General features: G+C 38.9%; 1 protein-coding gene across 5 annotated transcripts in view; it reads left to right on the top strand.

The window, feature by feature from the left end:
* The window catches only part of inpp4b (inositol polyphosphate-4-phosphatase type II B), a 621,310-nt gene that overhangs the window by 488,760 nt on the left and 112,168 nt on the right, over positions 1-20,382 (top strand). For all 5 annotated transcript variants that reach the window (XM_061922950.1, XM_061922949.2, XM_061922951.2 and 2 more), the window contains one exon: positions 10,327-10,510. In XM_061922950.1, coding sequence (XP_061778934.1) covers positions 10,327-10,510 — 184 coding nt within the window. The remainder of the gene's footprint in view (positions 1-10,326; positions 10,511-20,382) is intronic.

Genomic DNA, 20,382 nt, shown 5'->3' with positions numbered 1-20,382 from the left:
TCACACTTACGAGATACATGTAGACTGCAATATGATGGCAGTCACACATAAGAGATACGTGTAGACTGTAATATGATGGCAGTCACACATAAGAGATACGTGTGGACTGCAATATGATGGCAGTCACACATAAGAGATACGTGTAGACTGCAATATGATGGCAGTCTCACACAAGAGATACGTGTAGACTGAAATATGATGGCAGTCACACATTAGAGATACGTGTAGACTGCAATATGACTCAAGTAAACAACACCAAAATGTTATATGTTCTATTGAACATATAGAACATTACACACGGCGCTCAAAAAATCTATCCAAATGTTTTAGTAGGACTTTGGTAAGCTGCACCGCTTGATGGATTGTACTGTGCTTCAACATAGTATTATTATGGTGTGTGTCTCAGGTATCATCGGTTACGTGGTTTTTTTGCTGATATTACACCAATACCATGACACCCTAAATTCAAGCTTGAAACAAAAATAACATACGTTAATGCAAATAATAAAGATCCCACACTTTGGCGGGCCAAATTTGGCCCAGGGACACCCCTGATTTAGACACTGATGCTGCTATGTAAGCTACACCCCGACTATAATGAAGCATATGCAGGTTTAATTTCGACAGTGACTCAGGAGTTCCGACAAAAGTTAGTTTGTAATTCCTGTCAACATCGCTCGAAGCAACAGCAGCGAGTGTAAAAGCAGACATTTTGACTTAGAAGTGGCGGTGTGTAGGCGTGTGCCCCTAAACAAAGGAAGAAAATAACAAGTTCTTTGGGGAGCTTCTTGCAACAAAAGACGAGTGGAGCGCTAATCCAAGCAAGGCGGGGGATTGTCTTCACCTGGATGTAATTTACTGCGGCAAGAAAACAACGCTGGTCTCTGACTTCACCCTGGAGTTTAATCGCCTCCGACGGAAGAGTTTCGAGAATGCAATTCGTTAGCGTCACTCCCAGATTGTATTGTTTTTAAAACCAACACGGACGCCAAACACACCTGAAGCACACCTGCGGCTCGGTGTGCCACGCTCACTTCCTGTCGGACTAACGGAAAATGCTGATGAGGCAATTAAAGCTGTCTCTCCTTGGCCGAGGACTCCCGACATTCATTACTGCCGGTCGCATGGCCTCCCTAATGGCGTGGAGTTTGTGCATATGTGCATACATCCTTTGAGGTTCACATAAAACAACTGTGCAAGACCTCCTTCTCCCACCTCAGGAACATTTCAAAACTCTGCCTGTCAGGTTCAAACACTGTTGACATCTATTAAACAAGACAAGAAGCAATGAATTAAACAGAGACAGAATTCAGTTTGGCTCAATTGAGGAGAAACGTCTGGACTCTGACGAAAGATTGTACGTCTCCTTTTTTATTTGGACTTTCCCTGATTACATGGCAACAGCTGTTTCTAAGGGAGGGGGGTCGTAAACAGCCATCACCTTTGGTTACAAAACAGTTAAAAGAAAAGGTCGTAAAACAGTTCAAAGAAAAGGTGCCTGCTTTGTATATCTCGGGTCAAGACAAAATATTTCTTTGGATTACAATACATCAAAGAAACCGACGCCTCTATGTCGCTTCCATTCCTACACAGTGGAGTTTTACAAGCCTTTTGCTTGGTAGGATCAAAGACAGCTTTTGTCCTCTCGCAGGGCGAGCTGAACTCAATGCAGCACAAAGTTTTGTGATAACTTAGATACAATTATTCTGACACCGCCCCTCACTCACTCTCTCTGATGCTGAGAGGCTCGTCCACGTCTTTGTCTCCTCCAGGCTAGACTACTGCAACTCACTTCTTGTCGGGATCCCCAGCAACAACATCCAGAAGCTGCAGTACTTACAAAACAGTGCTGCTAGGATCCTGATGAGAGTGGGGAAATCACATCACACCGGTTCTCAAATCCCTTCGTGGGCTTCCTGTTCCACTCAGGATTGAATACGAAGTCTCCCTACTAACCCACCAGTGCCATCCATCCATCTTCTTCCGCTTATCCGAGGTCGGGTCGCGGGGGCAGCAGCCTAAGCAGAGAAGCCCAGACTTCCCTCTCCCCAGCCACTTCGTCCAGCTCTTCCTGTGGGACCCCGAGGCGTTCCCAAGCCAGCCGGGAGACATAGTCTTCCCAACGTGTCCTGGGTCTTCCCCGCGGCCTCCTACCGGTCGGACGTGCCCTAAACACCTCCCTAGGGAGGCGTTCGGGTGGCATCCTGACCAGATGCCCGAACCACCTCATCTGGCTCCTCTCGATGTGGAGGAGCAGCGGCTTTACTTTGAGCTCCCCCCGGATGACAGAGCTTCTCACCCTATCTCTAAGGGAGAGCCCCGCCACCCGGCGGAGGAAACTCATTTGGGCCGCTTGTACCCGTGATCGTGTCCTTTCGGTCATAACCCAAAGCTCATGACCATAGGTGAGGATGGGAACGTAGATCGGCCGGTAAATTGAGAGCTTTGCCTTCCGGCTCAGCTCCTTCTTCACCACAACGGATCGATACAGCGTCCACATTACTGAAGACGCCGCACCGATCCGCCTGTCGATCTCACGATCCACTCTTCCCTCACTCGTGAACAAGACTCCGAGGTACTTGAACTCCTCCACTTGGGGCAAGATCTCCTCCCTAACCCGGAGATGGCACTCCACCCTTTTCCGGGCGAGGAAAAGGGTGGAGTGCCTCCATGGAAATACCCCTCTCTACCTCAAAGAACTGCTCACCCCCAAATCCTCCACACGACACCTCCGCTCCGGACAGGCTAACCTCTGAGGACAAAGCTCCGAACAATGGGAGACCGGGCTTTCTGCTCCGCCGCCCCCATTCTATGGAACGCTCTCCCTGACCACCTGAGGGCACCACAGACTGTGGAGGCTTTTAAAAAAGGCTTAAAAACCCTTCTTTTAAAAAAATTTTTTTTTTTTTTTTTTTTAGATATATGCGTACTCGTACTAGCTATTGTTCTAGTTTTTATTTGTATTTATTTTATTTTTTAATGCACTGTAGCACTTTGAGGTTGTTTGCTCAATGTAAAGTGTTTTTACAAATAAAATATATTATTATTATTATTATTATATAAGTCAACAAGACGGTGACTTCTTTCCACTATTTTCCATCAACTCGGCTGGTTAATTGAAGTGGATTTCATTTCGGTTTGAAATGATATCGCGTTACGTCCAAGGGTGTTCCGATCCGAAATTGATATTGGATGTTGGTCCCGATATCAGCAAAAAAAAAAAAACAAGTAGCGGATGATATTGTCACAGACACAGTGAAACCTCACCTTCCCTCAAAAACTTGTAGAGTCTGGAACACGGACACAAATGTACAGAAGAAAATGGCAATGACTTCAATAGAACTAAAAAGATCACAGATGTTATCGTTTTGCATTGACTTGGATTGACATTCATTGTGAAAAAATGAATCACCTGCACAAATATAGGATGTGTGAGTGATTTTGATTTGATTTGGATTTTTATTAAGGATCCCCATTAGCTGGTTGCATACCTGCCAACTACTCCGGTTTTCCCGTAATTAGTACGGTTTTCATCAACCTATTCCGGGTTACGGTTGCAGTGATAAAAAATATGGTTTTTCATTAATTAAAAAAAAAATTTTTTTTTAAAGTTTTATTCACGAAATCGCGTAACAACAATGACAATCGACACTGCTTCCCGTAACTTCCTATCGAGCCATTCCGAATGCCATGCGCGAGGCTATTTATAGCACCGCTGCCAGGCACGAGGCACCCGTTGCCATTGTTTCCAAACGAGCGAACGATCATGGAATCAGCCGGAGAAAAATCGCAAACGAGTCTTAAACCGAAAAGAAAACTGCAGTCATTCCGTGAAGAATATTCAAAAGCCTATCCGGGAATAATTATCCGTTCCAAAAAGGGTGAAAACTACGCGAATTGCACCTTGTGCAGACAAGATTTTTCGATCGGACACGGAGGAATTAGCGATGTAAAAGACCACGTTGGGACAAAAAAACACAAGTCTAATGCCGTTGCTAGCGATACAAGTGGAAAACTTTCAACGTTTTTCGTCGCCCAAACAGATTCTTTGGATGTGATGAATGCCGAAGTTTTATTTACGGAGGCAATAATTGAGCATGGACTAGAATAAGTTTGGATTTTAGCAACAAAAAGGTAATGACACCAATGTTATCTATTGGAATTGTTTAGTACTGTTATACTGTTAAAAGTGTTTATACTATTTATGCTTTCAAGTCCAAGTTGAAGAAATCTTGTTAAATGTTGACAGCATAACTACCAAAATACAGAAGTATGTCCTTAATATTTTTGCAGTGCTATTTCTGTTGAAAAGTTCAAATGATTACATTAGAGATGTGATGTGCCACTTTTCAAGTGTCTGATGGCTTCAATTAATTTTCATTAATTTTTCATATTTTGAATTCTTTTGAAAGGCTTACAATAAACTACATTTGAATTGTAATTCCATGCTATTGACAGGACTATTAATTTTAATGAAGTTAGCATACCATGTTTACAGTATGATAATTGTGATAGAAATGTGAATTTTAGGCACAGAATATTTTTTACAATTGAACAAGGCAGTAGATTATACAAGCTTGGACAGAAAGTTAATAATGACACCAATTTTTTTTTTAATGGAATTGTTTAGTACTGTTTTACCATTTGTTTACTGTAAAAAGTGTTTATACTGTTTATACTTTCAATTAACAAATTGAAGTCTTGTGAAAGGTTGACAGGATAACTGGCATTAACTGTCAAAATCATTTCAAACTATTGAAGTTAGCTTACAGAATAAACATGTCAATCAACCCATATGATTTTTGCTGTAATATTTTTGTTTTGAAAAGTCACTGTGACTGATAGAAAAGTGATGGTTTTAGCAACATTTTAACCTGTCTGAATGCTAATAATCATTTTGCTTCAGCCTGAACCCCCCACCAGGACTTTGTCCTAGACCTACCGGGGCCTGTGGCCCCTGGACCCTGGCTACTAGGTTTTTCTGATTTCAAAAGTTGGCAGGTATGTGGTTGCCACAACAACCCACTAGTCTTCCTGGGGTCCACAAACTCAATACAATTACAAGTAAAAGCATATAATTATAACTACACAAATAAAAATCATCAACAAGCAAACAATTTGCAGTCTCAGAATATTAATTACCATATAAATATAACTACACAATACATAACCAAACAAAAATCATCAACAAGCAAACTAATTTACTGACTCAAAGTGAGTGGGTCGTCTTATACTTGGGTCAATCTAGTATTTAGATTTGAGGCAAGTGTAGCAAAAATCAATTTCTGGACCACTCAGGGTTCCTGGCAGACCACCAGTGGTCTGCAGGCCAGACTTTGGAGACGCCCCACATGTAGGGCATCCCTTGGGTCTCGTCGGTTGAGCGGTAGGACGCCACCCCCTCGGGCTTGGCCTACATAGAAGACGAGCAGCGCTGACTGTAAACTCGCTGCACGCTTTACAAATGGCTGCCTCGCTCCTGGCAGGAAGTCAGCGCAAACTCAGTCTTAAGTCATTAACCCCGGGAGAGCGTTTTCACTGAAGCCATTTGCCTCCCCAAATCGACCGAGTGACAAAATGTGGGTTTTTTTTCCGAGCCTGAAATTCAGTATTAAATTGATTCCCTTCTGGATGTGAGGGAAGGATTTGAATGCAACACACGAGGTGACGTCGGGCACTATTTTGACAGTTGAACAACAATCCATAGATGGTGTGGAAGTGAACATTTGTATGTGGACAGCAATGCACAATTAAACAAATATACAATTTTTCATATTGATATTTATTTGTATTTTATTTTAATAATTATTTGACAAAATGTATCAACTTATGGTGCATTATTTGGGCCATTCATGTAATAAATAGGAAGTCCAAACTCGTGATTTACATAACTCGGGCGTTCCTCAAGGCACCTGTCCGGTTCAAACACTGATGACATCTATTAAACAAGACAAGAAGCAAGGAATTAAACAGACAGAATTCAATGTAGCTCAATTGAGGAGAAACGCGTACAGTGTCGTCCCATGCTTTGACGAAAGATTGTATGCCTCCTCTTTTATTTCGACTTTCCCTGATTACATGGCAACAGCTGTTTCTAAGGGAGGAGGGTCGTAAACAGCCGCTGCCTTCAGTCACAAAACAGTTCAAAGAATAGGTCGTAAACAGCCGTTGCCCTCGGTCACAAAACAGTTCAAAGAGAAGTTGCCTGGAGGGGGGTCAGGCCCTGCCTCCTCTCCGCTTTGTAGATCTCAGGTCAAGACAAAATATTCCTGTTTATTACAATACATCAAAGAAGCCCACACCTTCATGTCGCTTCCCATCCTACACAGTGGAGTTTTACAAGCCTTTTGCTTGGTAGGATCAAAGACAGCTTTTGTCCTCTCGCCGGGAACCCATGGCAACACAAAGTTTTGTGATAACTTAGAAACAATTATTCTGACAGCACCCTTTTTTGTATTGTGATTTATGTCACTAATTGTTTACTTCAGATGCAGTCAGTAGTCATGTGTTCAACTTATTTAGTTATACTAGTGGTGTTCCTCTAGGTTCCATCTTAGGTCCTCTCTTTTTCATCATTCGTGCTACTCAACTGGTGGCCCAAAAGTTCAGTTAAAAAAAACTTTGCAGCAGATTCCTAAAAACACTAAGAGTGTCCGCCCTGAGATCGGTAGGTTGTGAGTTCAAACCCCCGGCCGAGTCATACCAAAGACTATAAAAATGGGAGCTGTTACCTCCCTGCTTGGCACTCAGCATCAAGGGTTGGAATTGGGGGTTAAATCACCAAAAATGATTCCCGGGTGCGGCCACCGCTGCTGCTCACTGCTCCCCTCACCTCCCAGGGGGTGATCAAGGGTGATGGGTCAAATGCGGAGAATAATTTCTCCACACCTAGTGTGTGTGTGACAATCATTGGTACTTTAACTTTAACTTAAATGTGCTGTCATAGGGTTAGGGTTAGGGATCGGGATCTTTGACTATCTTTTATGCAAACGGTCCTTAAAACAGAGTTCTCCGGTAAGTCTGACCAAATAAATAGACCAAAATAAAACGTCTACTGTAGAGGAAGGTGGTTCTCCGTAATATACAAAATTAGACTTAATAGCAAAGAGAAAAAGTCAGGGCCCTGGTTTTGAACTTTCTGGAAATGTGACCCCCAAAATAATTTTGCTGACTATCCCTGCTGTACACTGACTACTCTTAAGTATTTACAACTTAACTCTCTATAATAATATCAAAAATAGTATAACTTGAAAAGATATACTGTATCATGCTTCAAAATGGCACAGTGTATGTTGGAATTCATGTTTTCCCTCCATGACCCGCATCCCCAGACCATGATGCTACCACCACCATGCTTGCCTGAAGTAGAAGTTGAATTGAAACGTGCTTACAAAGTTACACCAACATTGTTTACAGTTGATAGTCCTCTAGCCCAGTGGTCCTCAACCACCGGGCCGCGGCCAGGTACCGGTCCGTGGATCGATTGGTACCGGGCCACACAAGAAATAAAAAAAAAAAACAATTGTATTATTATTTTTTTATTTTTTTATTAAATCAACATAAAAAACACAAGATACACTTACAATTAGTGCACCAACCCGAAAAACCTCCCTCCCCCATTTACACTCATTCACACTCATTCGCACAAAAGTGTTGTTTCTTTCTGTTATTAATATTCTGGTTCCTACATCATATATCAATATAGATCAATACAGTCTGCAGGAATACAGTCCGTAAGCACACATGATTGTATTTTTGTATGACATAAAAAAAAAATTAAAAATTAAAAAAAAATACCATACCCCCTCCGGTCCGTGGGACACATTTTCAAGCGTTGACCAGTCCGCAGTTACAAAAAGGTTGGGGACCACTGCTCTAGCCTTGCACAAGGCTGCCCAAACCTTTTGCACTGAGGGCCACAGACTGACAAATTAAAGGATGCGAGGGCCATTTTGGTGTGTTGGAATTCATGTTTTCCCTCAGTGAATTATTCGACAAAATGCATCAACTTATGGTGCATTATTTCGGCCATTCGTGTATTAAATAGGAAGTCAATGCTGCAAATGTTCCAATAAGAATTCTGTTGTATTTTTGTATGTAGTAAATATAATGCACCATAAATAGTAAGAAGTCGGCAAATGTTCTCTGATTTTATTTTTAAATGATGTTTAATCATAACCCTGAAAACATAAATCCTATTTTTGTAGTGAAATTGGGACATTTTGGATGATAGTGAGTCTCTGATAGCAATACATTAATACAATGTTATTGTTATTATTATTATTTATTCCATGCATCCATCTTCTTCTGTTCATCCGAAGTCTGGTCGCGGGGGCAGCAGCCTAAGCAGAGAAGCCCAGACTTCCCTCTCCCCAGCAACTTTGTCCTACTTTATTTATTATTATTATTATTATTATTATATTATACTATAATACATTAATAATAAACATAATACATTTACTTTTTAAAGACTTTCTTGTAGGGTTGTATGGTATACCGGCAGAGCCGGCCCAAGGCATAAGCGTACTAAGCGCTTGCTTAGGGCCCCGCGGCCACCAGGGGGCCCCCAAAAGCAATAAACAAAAAATGATTATTTTTTATTTTTTTCCATGTACGAGTCTGACTGATGATTTCTAAATGATCAAAGATATATTATTGTACAAAAACACAATTTTAGGTCAACATTTTTGCACATTGCTGTTTCAGGTTTTTGTTACCAAAATAATAAAGTGAATCAGAATCAGCTTTATTGTCCAGTTATGTTTAACACACATGGAATTTAACTTCAGTAGACTGCGCTCTCTTTGTACAAAGTAAACATTAAATATGAACAATTAACTAAAAATACAAACTAGTAATTAAAGACTAATATGTACAAGACTGATGAGACAAGATGACACTTTTACTGTAAATACAAAGCTTTATCACTTGGACTGTTCAACCCCAGGCCACTCTTGTAGCTGAATGTTTTCTACATTTTAAGATTAGGAACCATATGTGGCACTCTGGACATCATTCGTTCATTCATTGGTATTATTTATGTTCTTAACTGGGCCACCCCCATATATTTATAAATGACATGTCATTTGTAAAGACATGCCAGGCTGACAATAGGATAATGTAAACAACACTGCCAGAGCCGCAATGAGTTTATAGTAGGTGTGTGAATGATCAATCAATATTATTGGCAGAAATAGAGGGCCCCAAAATCAAATTCTGCTTAGGGCCCCATGGAGGCTTGGGCCGGCACTGTATACCGGTACTAATATAGTAGTACCGCAATGTTTTAGCTACTTCTATATCACTAATCCGAATAAAGTAAGTTTCTTACAAGTATCATTATCACTGCAGAACGAGGAATAGCTAAACATGCTTCACTACACACGGTAAGAGGATACAATAGCTCACCGGCGTCACAATGTAAGCATATGCCATGGGTGGATCTACACCTGACATCCACTGTAATGATACCAAGTACAGGCGTGTATCTAGTCAATACTACTATGATTACGTGGATATTTTTTATAATCACAAAATGTTTTTTCATTTAAAAAAAATCATATTATGTTTATAAACTCAGTAAATACGTCTCTGGACACATGAGGACTTTGAATACGACCAATGTATGATCCTGTAACGACTTGGTATCAGATCGATGCCCAAATTTGTGGTATCATCCAAAACTAATGTAAAGTATCAAAGAAGAGAAGAATAAGTGATTAATACATTTTAACAGAAGTGTAGATAGAACATGTTGAAAGAGAAAATAACCATATATTAACAGTAAATGAACAAGTAGATTAATAATACATTTTTACAGCTTGTCCCTCATAATTTTGACAAAATAATAGAATGGAAAATGACACAATATGTTACTGCATATGTCAGCAGACTAATTAGGAGCCTTTGTTTGTTTACTTACTACTAAAAGAAAAGTTGTCTAGTATGTTCACTATTTTATTTAAGGACAACATTGCAATAATAAACATATGTTTAATATACCCTAAGATTGTTTTGTTAAAATAAAGACAATATTGCATTTTTTGTGGTGCCCTTTATTCAGACAATTTTGGTACCAACCCTACTTTCTTGGCTGTTGTCTAATGTAATATGCAGATTTTGTTTTTCATGAACTCTTACACAAGTGTAAAAATAAGTTAAAATGTCAAATCAGAGGATGTAACGTGGGCTCGGGAACATCCTTTATTTTTTTATGCTATTTTTATGCAATCTGACCACCTTTAGGGCAATCCGTATTGATTGAGTGCACTGTACTGTAGAGTGAACGATGCTAACCAGATGCACTCGGTGTGTCGTTGTCTGCAGCTTCAGCACCGCCTACCAGTGTATCTACTACTCCCCAGAGCACACGGCCAAAGCTCAGGAGGTCCTGAGCAGCGTCAGCCTCCTGCAGCCGCTCATCACGAGCTTAGCGGACCAACTCCTCCAAGCTGCTCATGAGCGATCCTCGCCTGGACTCAGGGAGGCGCTCAAGAACCTCTCTGACAAGGTAACATCAGCTGTGGTACAAGTGTAAAAAGAAATTAACGTGTTATTAGTGTTCGTCAAAAGAAAAAGTTGTATTTGTGACACTAATGTGGAATTTTACAAAGAACAGTGTCAGGTTCAAACACTGATGACATCTATTAAACAAGACAAGAAGCAAGGAATTAAACAGAGACAGAATTAAATTTGGCTCAATGAGGAGAAACGCGTAGACACCGTACCCTTGTAACAGTGTCGTCCCTCGCTCCTGACGATAGATTGTACGCCTCCTCTTTTATTTGGACTTTCCCTGATTACATGGCAACAACTGTTTCTAAAGGTACGGGGGTCGTAAACAGCCATCGCCTTTGATTACAAACAGTTCAATGAAAAGGTCATGGAAGGGAGTCGGGTCCTGCTTCCTCTTCGCTTTGTAGATCTCGGGCCAAGACAATATCTTTCTGTTGATTACAATACATCAAAGAAACAGAACACCTTCATGTTGCTTCCCATCCTACACAGTGGAGTTTTTACAAGCCTTCTTCTTGGTAGGATGAAAGACAGCTTGTTTCTTCTCGTTACTCGTGGCAACACAAAGTTTTGTGATAATTTAGATAAAATTATTCTGACAAATAGTAAGAAGAATGTTATCTTATGAAGATTAAGTGGTCATGCTCGGACAGGGGGGTCGAACTGGTTTTCACTGAGGGCCACGTCGCAGTTGTGGCTGGCTTCAGAGGGCCGCTTGTAACCGTGAATCATTTATGGATATAAATGTATAAGGGATCACCTTAAGGTATTATTATACAATACAGTTTTTCTTTAATTTATGGTGGTTTTTACAGCATTTTACTGTAAATGGAAAAAGGGTACTATAGTTTTTGTACGACAAAATCCTAGCAACTGAGTTTTTTACTGTACATTCTACAGTATTGTTATTTTTACAGTGTACAGTTACATGGAAAACTTGCTTTGAAATCATAAGTCAAGCACATGTTTGTCATTATTATTTTTATTTTGACAAAAAAAGTTTGAAATGTATGATGGTATTATATTTGTTGCATTTTTAGATATAATTACGTTTTAAAAGATATGCAATTGCATGCATTAGGTGTATTTTTTTCTGTCAAAATGGAAAGAAGCAGGGCTGGGCGATATTGGCTTTTATTAATATCTCGATATTTTTCGGCCATATCGCGATATACGATATATATCTCGATATTTTGCCTTAGCCTTGAATGAACACTTGATGTATATAATAGGGCACATTAAAGGAGTCATTTTATTATTATTTTTCTAAATGTAAAAGACTTCCTTGTGGTCTACATAACATGTAATTGTGGTTCTCTGGTCGGTGGTAGAGGGGTTAGTGCATCTGCCTCACAATACGAAGGTCCTGAGTAGTCTTGGGTTCAATCCCGGGCTCGGGATCTTTCTGTGTGGAGTTTGCATGTTCTCCCCGTGACTGCGTGGGTTCCCTCCGGGTACTCCGGCTTCCTCCCACCTCCAAAGACATGCACCTGGGGATAAGTTGATTGGCAACACTAAAATTGACCCTAGTGTGTGGATGTGAGTGTGAATGTTGTCTGTCTATCTGTGTTGGCCCTGCGATGAGGTGGCGACTTGTCCAGGGTGTACCCCGCCTTCCGCCCGATTGTAGCTGAGATAGGCTCCAGCGCCCCCCGCGACCCCAAAAGGGAATAAGCGGTAGAAAATGGATGGATGGATGGATGGTCAAAATGTTGCATAGATGATGTTTATGGGGCCATGTCCTTCGCTATGTAATAAGTTACTGCGGACGTTATCTCCTTGTGTTTGTAACTATGTTTTTCATATGGTGTTGATCTGTAAATGGAAGACGTCAGGCTCATTTGTCAGTGCAGGTTGTTTCTAGGGATGTCCCGATCCGATATTTGGATCGGATCGGCTGCCGATATTTGTCAAAAATTGCGTATCGGCAAGGCATGGGAAAATGCCGATCCAGATCCAGTTTAAAAAAACACTCCGGTCCGTGTTTTCCAACGCACCGATTTAAATAATACATTCCACTTTTCTGCTGCTCCGTAATTTCCGTTCCGCATTTTCCAGCACACCTTCAACACATCCACAGGTCTGTGAATTCTCACGCAGTTGCTTTTAGCTGCTGGCATTACACGACAGACTCTTCTCACTCTTTCCTGTGTCTTCCTCTCACAGACAGCAAGTGTACCTTCTTACACACGTCACATACTGTCACGACATACGTCACATACTGTCACGTCATACGTCACATACTGTCATGTCATACGTCACATACGTATACGTCCTCCCCGAGCAGAGAGGTAGCAGCATGGCTAACTTTAGCTGTGATTCTAGCGCAGCCGTGCGAGCAACGCTCCCTCTAACGTGCTCGCCTGTGCAATTGCGCACTGTTTAAGCGTCCTCTGCGCATAGCAAATCTATGCCACGCACAAAATCAAATAAAAAAATAAGCGCATAACAATTTTCGACACACGGACACGACAGAGAAAACAGTTTTCGTCATCATTGTTCAAATATTGTGACGTCTGTCGAGACGCTTATCTCCATTCGGTGCCACACGCCCACACCATCAAAATGCTGAGGCAAAAATTTCCACATCAACACCGTATGAAAAAATTAGTGATTTTTTTTAGTTGTGATTTCCTTCTCTGCATGAAAGTTTAAAAGTAGCATATATTAATGCAGTAAGAAGAAGAATGTTTTAATGTAGACATGCAAGCCTTGAAAGAAAATTTTGAAAATCAAGACTACATTTCCTGCAAATGGGTGCATTTCTACCCTATATTTTAACTTTAGATTTATTCTCATATCAAACTCTTTTGGCTGTCTTTTTGACACTTACATCCGGCGCCCCCCTCCACACCCTGGATTATAAATAATGTAAATAATTCAATGTGATTATCTTGTGTGATGACTGTATTATGATGATAGTATATATCTGATAGTATATATCTGTATCATGAATCAATTTAAGTGGACCCCGACTTAAACAAGTTGAAAAACTTATTGGGGTGTTACCATTTAGTAGTCAATTGTACGGAATATGTACTTCACTGTGCAACCTACTAATAAAAGTCTCAATCAATCAATCAAAACACATAGAATCATCATACTGCTGTGATTATATGCATCAAGTGTTCATTCAAGGCTAAGGCAAAATATCGAGATATATATTGTGTATCGCAATATGGCCTTAAAATATCGCAATATTAAAAAAAGGCCATATCGCCCAGCCCTAGTTCAATGATGCCATTTCTGTTTGTCATGTGTAATTTTGTCTATTTTGTGTTTATCCTTGAATAAACAGGTCAGTTTCTTGTTACCAACCATTGTGTATTATTCAAACTCCCCTAATTCAGCTGGCTAGTTGTTATCAAGAGTACTAAAACCCTTTTCAACATGATTCTGACAACTAAGTAGGCTAAATAACTTTAAACTTTAATACATGCTCGGATAGGCCAGTATCGGTCAGTATCGGTATCGGATCGGAAATGCAAAAACAATATCGGTATCGGATCGGAAGTGCAAAAACCTGGATCGGGACATCCCTAGTTGTTTCGGCATTTTTTTGGGTGTGGCTCCGGCCGGAGATGTTAACGTGCGGAGTTTCAAGCACTCTTCATTCTCTCGCAGGTGACTTTTTAAATGAAAGAACAAATTAGTAGTGCTGCTACCAATGTTCCCTCTAATTGTTCATGTGTCAGAGCAAACACAAAAACTCCCTGAGCATTCAGTGGAGCGCATGTGAGCAACATCACACGTGGCAATACCAGCAGCACACCTGTCTCAAACCAATCTTTTATAATAACACTCAAATGAGAGGAGTCATTTTCATGAGATTATTTTGTAATATTAGTGATTTGGCCCACTTGTAATGAAAATAAAAGAAATCTTGTTTTTCATAAGCTATGGATTAGTATTGTACAATATGTCTGGGTGGGGGTCCTGCTTTGGAAATCATTTGTACCCCTTTCAGAGATCACATTTAGTTGCCCTTAAACATTCTCATGTTGCACAATGAAATGTAAGCATAGGATGAAGTGTGCATTCCTGTAACTTTCTCTAGTAACAGCATTCCATGATTAATATCAATAAATTAACATTAATAATACATGACAGTAGAATAAGCACACGTATGACTAAAGAGTCAGAGTGTAACTTTGCGTGGTTTGAGTTGTCCGACTTTTTGTGTGGCCATAAACGCACCAGTGGTATGCGTGTTGGTGACAGATGACAAGTTGATTTTGGCCTGGTTTGTACGGCAGAAAATGACTAGTTTTTCCAGATAGAAGTTTTTTACTCATGTTTTTGGTGTGGTTATGGCCGAATATAAACAGTTTTGCTCAATAAAGTGATCGATATAATTCCTGTCCTCGACGCATCTCGATAGACGTTACAATAATTGAACGACGTTCAATTGAACGGTGTTGACAAACACCGTTAGGGCCGCTTGTTGTCACTGTCACTCAGAGTTGCATTGCAAAATTACACACAATAAATGTGTTTATTTTGTTTAGAATTCAGATGGGGTTGATTTGGTGCGCGGCATATATTTGCTGTGCGCAGAGGACGCTTGAGCAGTGCGCAATTGTGCAGGCGCGCACCTTAGAGGGAACGTTTGCTGCTACCTTTTGTAGCAACGCTTCTGCTGCATACTTTGCATATTACTGCTGAATATCTTCCCGCTTGAAGCCAAACTACCGCCAGATGATGGAACCCGTGCTGTTTTTTTGGGGCATTAATTGTTCTTCCTCCATTTGTGATCAGTTTCGCACCTTCTCTTGTATTGTCACTCGCACCGCTCCGCTTGCACCACCTGCCTCAGCTAACGTTACCATGCTGCTACCGCTCTGCTGGGCGAGGGCGTATGACGCTACACGCGCGACTGTATGTGACGTATGGAAGAAGGTGCGCTTGTTTTACGCCCCTGTGAGAAGGAGAGACTAGAAAGAGTAAGAAACGCCTGTCGTGTAATGCCAGCAGCTAAATGCAACTGTGTGACAACGTATACTCCAATATCACGATATCACGATATAATCATTTTCTATATCGCACAGAGGCAAACCCGCGATATATCGAGTATATCGATATATCGCCCAGCCCTAGAAAGAAGTAATACTATTGTAAAGTACTTCATTGGCGCATATTTGTTCAAAGCTTTTGCGGGCCACTTTATTTATTTTTATTTATTTTATTTTATTTTTTTGCGGGCCACTTTAAATAATGTGGCGGGCCAGATCTGGTAAAGAAGTAAAAAGTGTTATTTGTGTGCTTAGTTGTCATTTTGTAAGGAAATAGTGGAGAAAAAAATCTTGGTTTTATGAAAATACAGTTGTCATATGAAAAAGTCCTGTTGGAAAAAATATATATAAAAAATATATAAAACTGAGTTATTTCTCTTAGCATCACAGTACAAATTTTTCTCAGGATATCACAACTTTTTTTTTTTTTAAATCAAAACATTTGAAACAATAATTTGACATTGTTCCCCAAGTTATAACTCCATCTTTTTCTCATGACATTTATTTTTTTACCACCTGGTTCTCAGAAAATCGCAGCTATTTCTCGTGACATTAATCATTTTTCTCAGAAAACCACTCATCAAATACGATTTTTCTTGCAAACGTACAATTACGACGTATTTGACGCAGAATTACTGTTTAATACCACTTTTTCTCAAAAATGACATCTTTTTTCTCCTAAAATGACTTTTAAGACAATAAGAGCTGTTTTTCATAGCAATACAAATTTACGACCTTTCTGACGCAAAGCTTTTCTTTTTTTTCCGGTATTGACAAATATTCCCATGAAGTAAGAACTTAATTCACATAAAATTGCGATCTTTTTAGCATAGAGTTACGACTTTTTCCCCGAAATGTACATTTTTTTCTACAAAAATTAAGTTTTTTAGCATAACCGCTTGATTCGCAGAAAATACGAGCTGTCGCAAAATTACTGTTTTCTTTATATTTTTTCCTTTCCCTTTTTTTTTTTTTTTAACGGTATAATGACCTTATTCCCATTATGATACGACTTAATTCTCATCAAATTATACGATTTATCAGTAATATTATGACATTTTCTCAGAAATGTAAACCTTTTTCTAACGGAGTTCATATTTTTTTTCATAGCATAATCCGAGGGTCGGCAACCCTCTCGCACCGCCCTAGTGGCTCCCTGGAGCTTTTTCAAGAAAAATATTTAAAAAAATTAGATCATAAGTCAATTTCCCCCAAAAGTTGTGTCACTAATTGACAGTCAACAAGAAAAAAGCATGTTTCTCAAGTTAAATCGCTCATTTGGAGATATATATATATATATATATTAAAAATGTATTAAACTGAGCTATTTCTCTTAGCCGACGTTCGACCGGTAGGAGGCCGCGGGGAAGACCCAGGACACGTTGGGAAGACTATGTCTCCCGGCTGGCCTGGGAACGCCTCGGGGTCCCACAGGAAGAGCTGGACGAAGTGGCTGGGGAGAGGGAAGTCTGGGCTTCCCTGCTTAGGCTGCTGCCCCCGCGACCCGACCTCGGATAAGCGGAAGAAGATGGATGGATGGATATTTCTCTTAGCATCACAGTACAAATTTTTCACAGGATATCACAACTTTTTTTAAAAAAAAAAAACATTTGAAACAATAATTTGACATTGTTCCCCAAGTTATAACTCCATCTTCTTCTCATAACATTCATTTTTTTACCACCTGATTCTCAGAAAATCGCATCTATTTCTCATAACATTAATAATTTTTCTCAGAAAATCACTCATTGAATACGATTTTTCTTGCAAACGTACAATAACGACGTATTTGACCAAAATTACTGTTTATCCTAGCCTAACAATACCACTTTTTCTCAAAAATGACAACTTTTTTCTCCTAAAATGACTTTTAAGACAATAAGAGCTGTTTTTCATAGCAATACAAATTTACGACCTTTCTGACGCAAAGGTTTTCTTTTTTTTCCGGTATTGACAAATATTCCCATGAAGTAAGAACTTAATTCCCATAAAATTGCGATCTTTTTAGCATAGAGTTACGACTTTTTCCCCGAAATGTAAAATTTTTTCTACAAAAATTAATTTTTTTAGCATAACCGCTTGATTCGCAGAAAATCACAGCTGTCGCAGAATTACTGTTTTCTTTATTTTTATTTTTATTTTTTTTAACGGTATAATGACCTTATTCCCATTATGATACGACTTAATTCTCATCAAATTATACGATTTATCAGTAATATTATGACATTTTCTCAGAAATGTAAACCTTTTTCCAACGGAGTTCATATTTTTTTTCATAGCATAACCCGAGGGTCGGCAACCCTCTCGCGCCGCCCTAGTGGCTCCCTGGAGCTTTTTCAAGAAAAATATTTTAAAAAATTAGATCATAAGTCCATTTCCCCCAAAAGTTGTGTCACTAATTGACGATCAACAAGAAAAAAGCATGTTTCTCAAGTTAAATCCCTCATTTGGAGATATATATATATATATATATATATATATATATATATATATATATATATATATATATATATATATATATATATATATATATATATATAAAAAATTTATAAAACTGAGCTATTTCTCTTAGCATCACAGTACAAATTTTTCACAGGATATCACAACTTTTTAAAAAAACAAAAAAACATTTGAAACAATAATTTGACATTGTTCCCCAAGTTATAACTCCATCTTCTTCTCATAACATTCATTTTTTTTACCACCGGATTCTCAGAAAATCACATCTATTTCTCATAACATTAATAATTTTTCTCAGAAAATCACTCATTGAATACGATTTTAGGCTAGTTTATCCTAGCCTAACAATACCACTTTTTCTCAAAAATGACAACTTTTTTCTCCTAAAATGACTTTTAAGACAATATGAGCTGTTTTTCATAGCAATACAAATTTACGACCTTTCTGGCGCAAAGGTTTTCTTTTTTTTTCCTTTTCAATTCCCATAAAATGTTGATCTTCTTAGCATAAAATTATGACTTTCTCCCCAAAATGTAAATTTTTTTCTACAAAAATTAAGTTTTTTAGCATTACCGCTTGATTCGCAGAAAATACAAGCTGTCGCAAAATTACTGTTTTCTTTATATTTTTTCCTTTCCCTTTTTTTTTTTTTTTTTAACGGTATAATGACCTTATTCCCATTATGATACGACTTAATTCTCATCAAATTATACGATTTATCAGTAATATTATGACATTTTCTCAGAAATGTAAACCTTTTTCTAACGGAGTTCATATTTTTTTTTCATAGCATAACCCGAGGGTCGGCAACCCTCTCGCACCGCCCTAGTGGCTCCCTGGAGCTTTTTCAAGAAAAATATTTTTTTAAAATTAGATCATAAGTCAATTTCCCCCAAAAGTTGTGTCACTAATTGACAGTCAACAAGAAAAAAGCATGTTTCTCAAGTTAAATCGCTCATTTGGAGATATATATATATATATTTTAAAAATTTATTAAACTGAGCTATTTCTCTTAGCCGACGTCCGACCGGTAGGAGGCCGCGGGGAAGACCCAGGACACGTTGGGAAGACTATGTCTCCCGGCTGGCCTGGGAACGCCTCGGGGTCCCACAGGAAGAGCTGGACGAAGTGGCTGGGGAGAGGGAAGTCTGGGCTTCCCTGCTTAGGCTGCTGCCCCCGCGACCCGACCTCGGATAAGCAGAAGAAGATGGATGGATGGATGGATATTTCTCTTAGCATCACAGTACAAATTTTTCACAGGATATCACAACTTTTTTTTAAAAAAACAAAACATTTGAAACAATAATTTGACATTGTTCCCCAAGTTATAACTCCATCTTCTTCTCATAACATTCATTTTTTTACCACCTGATTCTCAGAAAATCGCATCTATTTCTCATAACATTAATAATTTTTCTCAGAAAATCACTCATTGAATACGATTTTTCTTGCAAACGTACAATAACGACGTATTTGACCAAAATTACTGTTTATCCTAGCCTAACAATACCACTTTTTCTCAAAAATTACAACTTTTTTCTCCTAAAATGACTTTTAAGACAATATGAGCTGTTTTTCATAGCAATACAAATTTACGACCTTTCTGGCGCAAAGGTTTTCTGTTTTTTTTTCCTTTTCAATTCCCGTAAAATTTTGATCTTCTTAGCATAAAATTATGACTTTTTCCCCAAAATGTAAATTTTTTTCTACAAAAATTACGTTTTTTAGTATTACCGCTTGATTCGCAGAAAATCCGAGCTGTCGCAAAATTACTGTTTTCTTTATATTTTTTCCTTTCCTTTCCTTTTTTTTTTTTTTTTTTTAACGGTATAATGACCTTATTCCCATTATAATGCGACTTAATTCTCATCAAATTATACGATTTATCAGTAATATTATGACATTTTCTCAGAAATGTAAACCTTTTTCTAATGGAGTTCCGATTTGGCAACCCTCTACCGCCCTAGTGGCTCCCTGGAGCTTTTTCAAGAAAAATATATAAAAAATTTGACCATAAGTCCATTTCCCCCAAAAGTTGTGTAACTAATTGACGATCAACAAGAAAAAATAATGTTTCTCAAGTTAATACACTCATTACACAGCCACAAAGTTGGCCAGGCTAAAAAAAAAGTAACAATATAGATGTCGTACTCGGAAGAAAAGAACCATAGATTTGGGAAAATAAAGTGTATGAAACAAATATTACAAAAAACTGTGTTTGGAATATGACAACAAAGTGGTGGGAGACGTGTCGCTAACTGTTAGCAGCATCACTTTGTTTCTTTGCCATCTTCCTTTATCAGCGTAATTAATGAATTACATCTGTTGCTGTCAGGCTGCAATGTGTTGTGTAAGACATTGTTTGGGCCGCTCCAGCCAATCAGCTCGCTTTAAT

Source organism: Nerophis lumbriciformis, linkage group LG27, assembly GCF_033978685.3.
Source record: "Nerophis lumbriciformis linkage group LG27, RoL_Nlum_v2.1, whole genome shotgun sequence".
Lineage (NCBI taxonomy): Eukaryota > Metazoa > Chordata > Actinopteri > Syngnathiformes > Syngnathidae > Nerophis > Nerophis lumbriciformis.
Note: the sequence above shows the minus strand (reverse complement) of the source record. Positions and strands in the feature narration are given on the sequence as shown.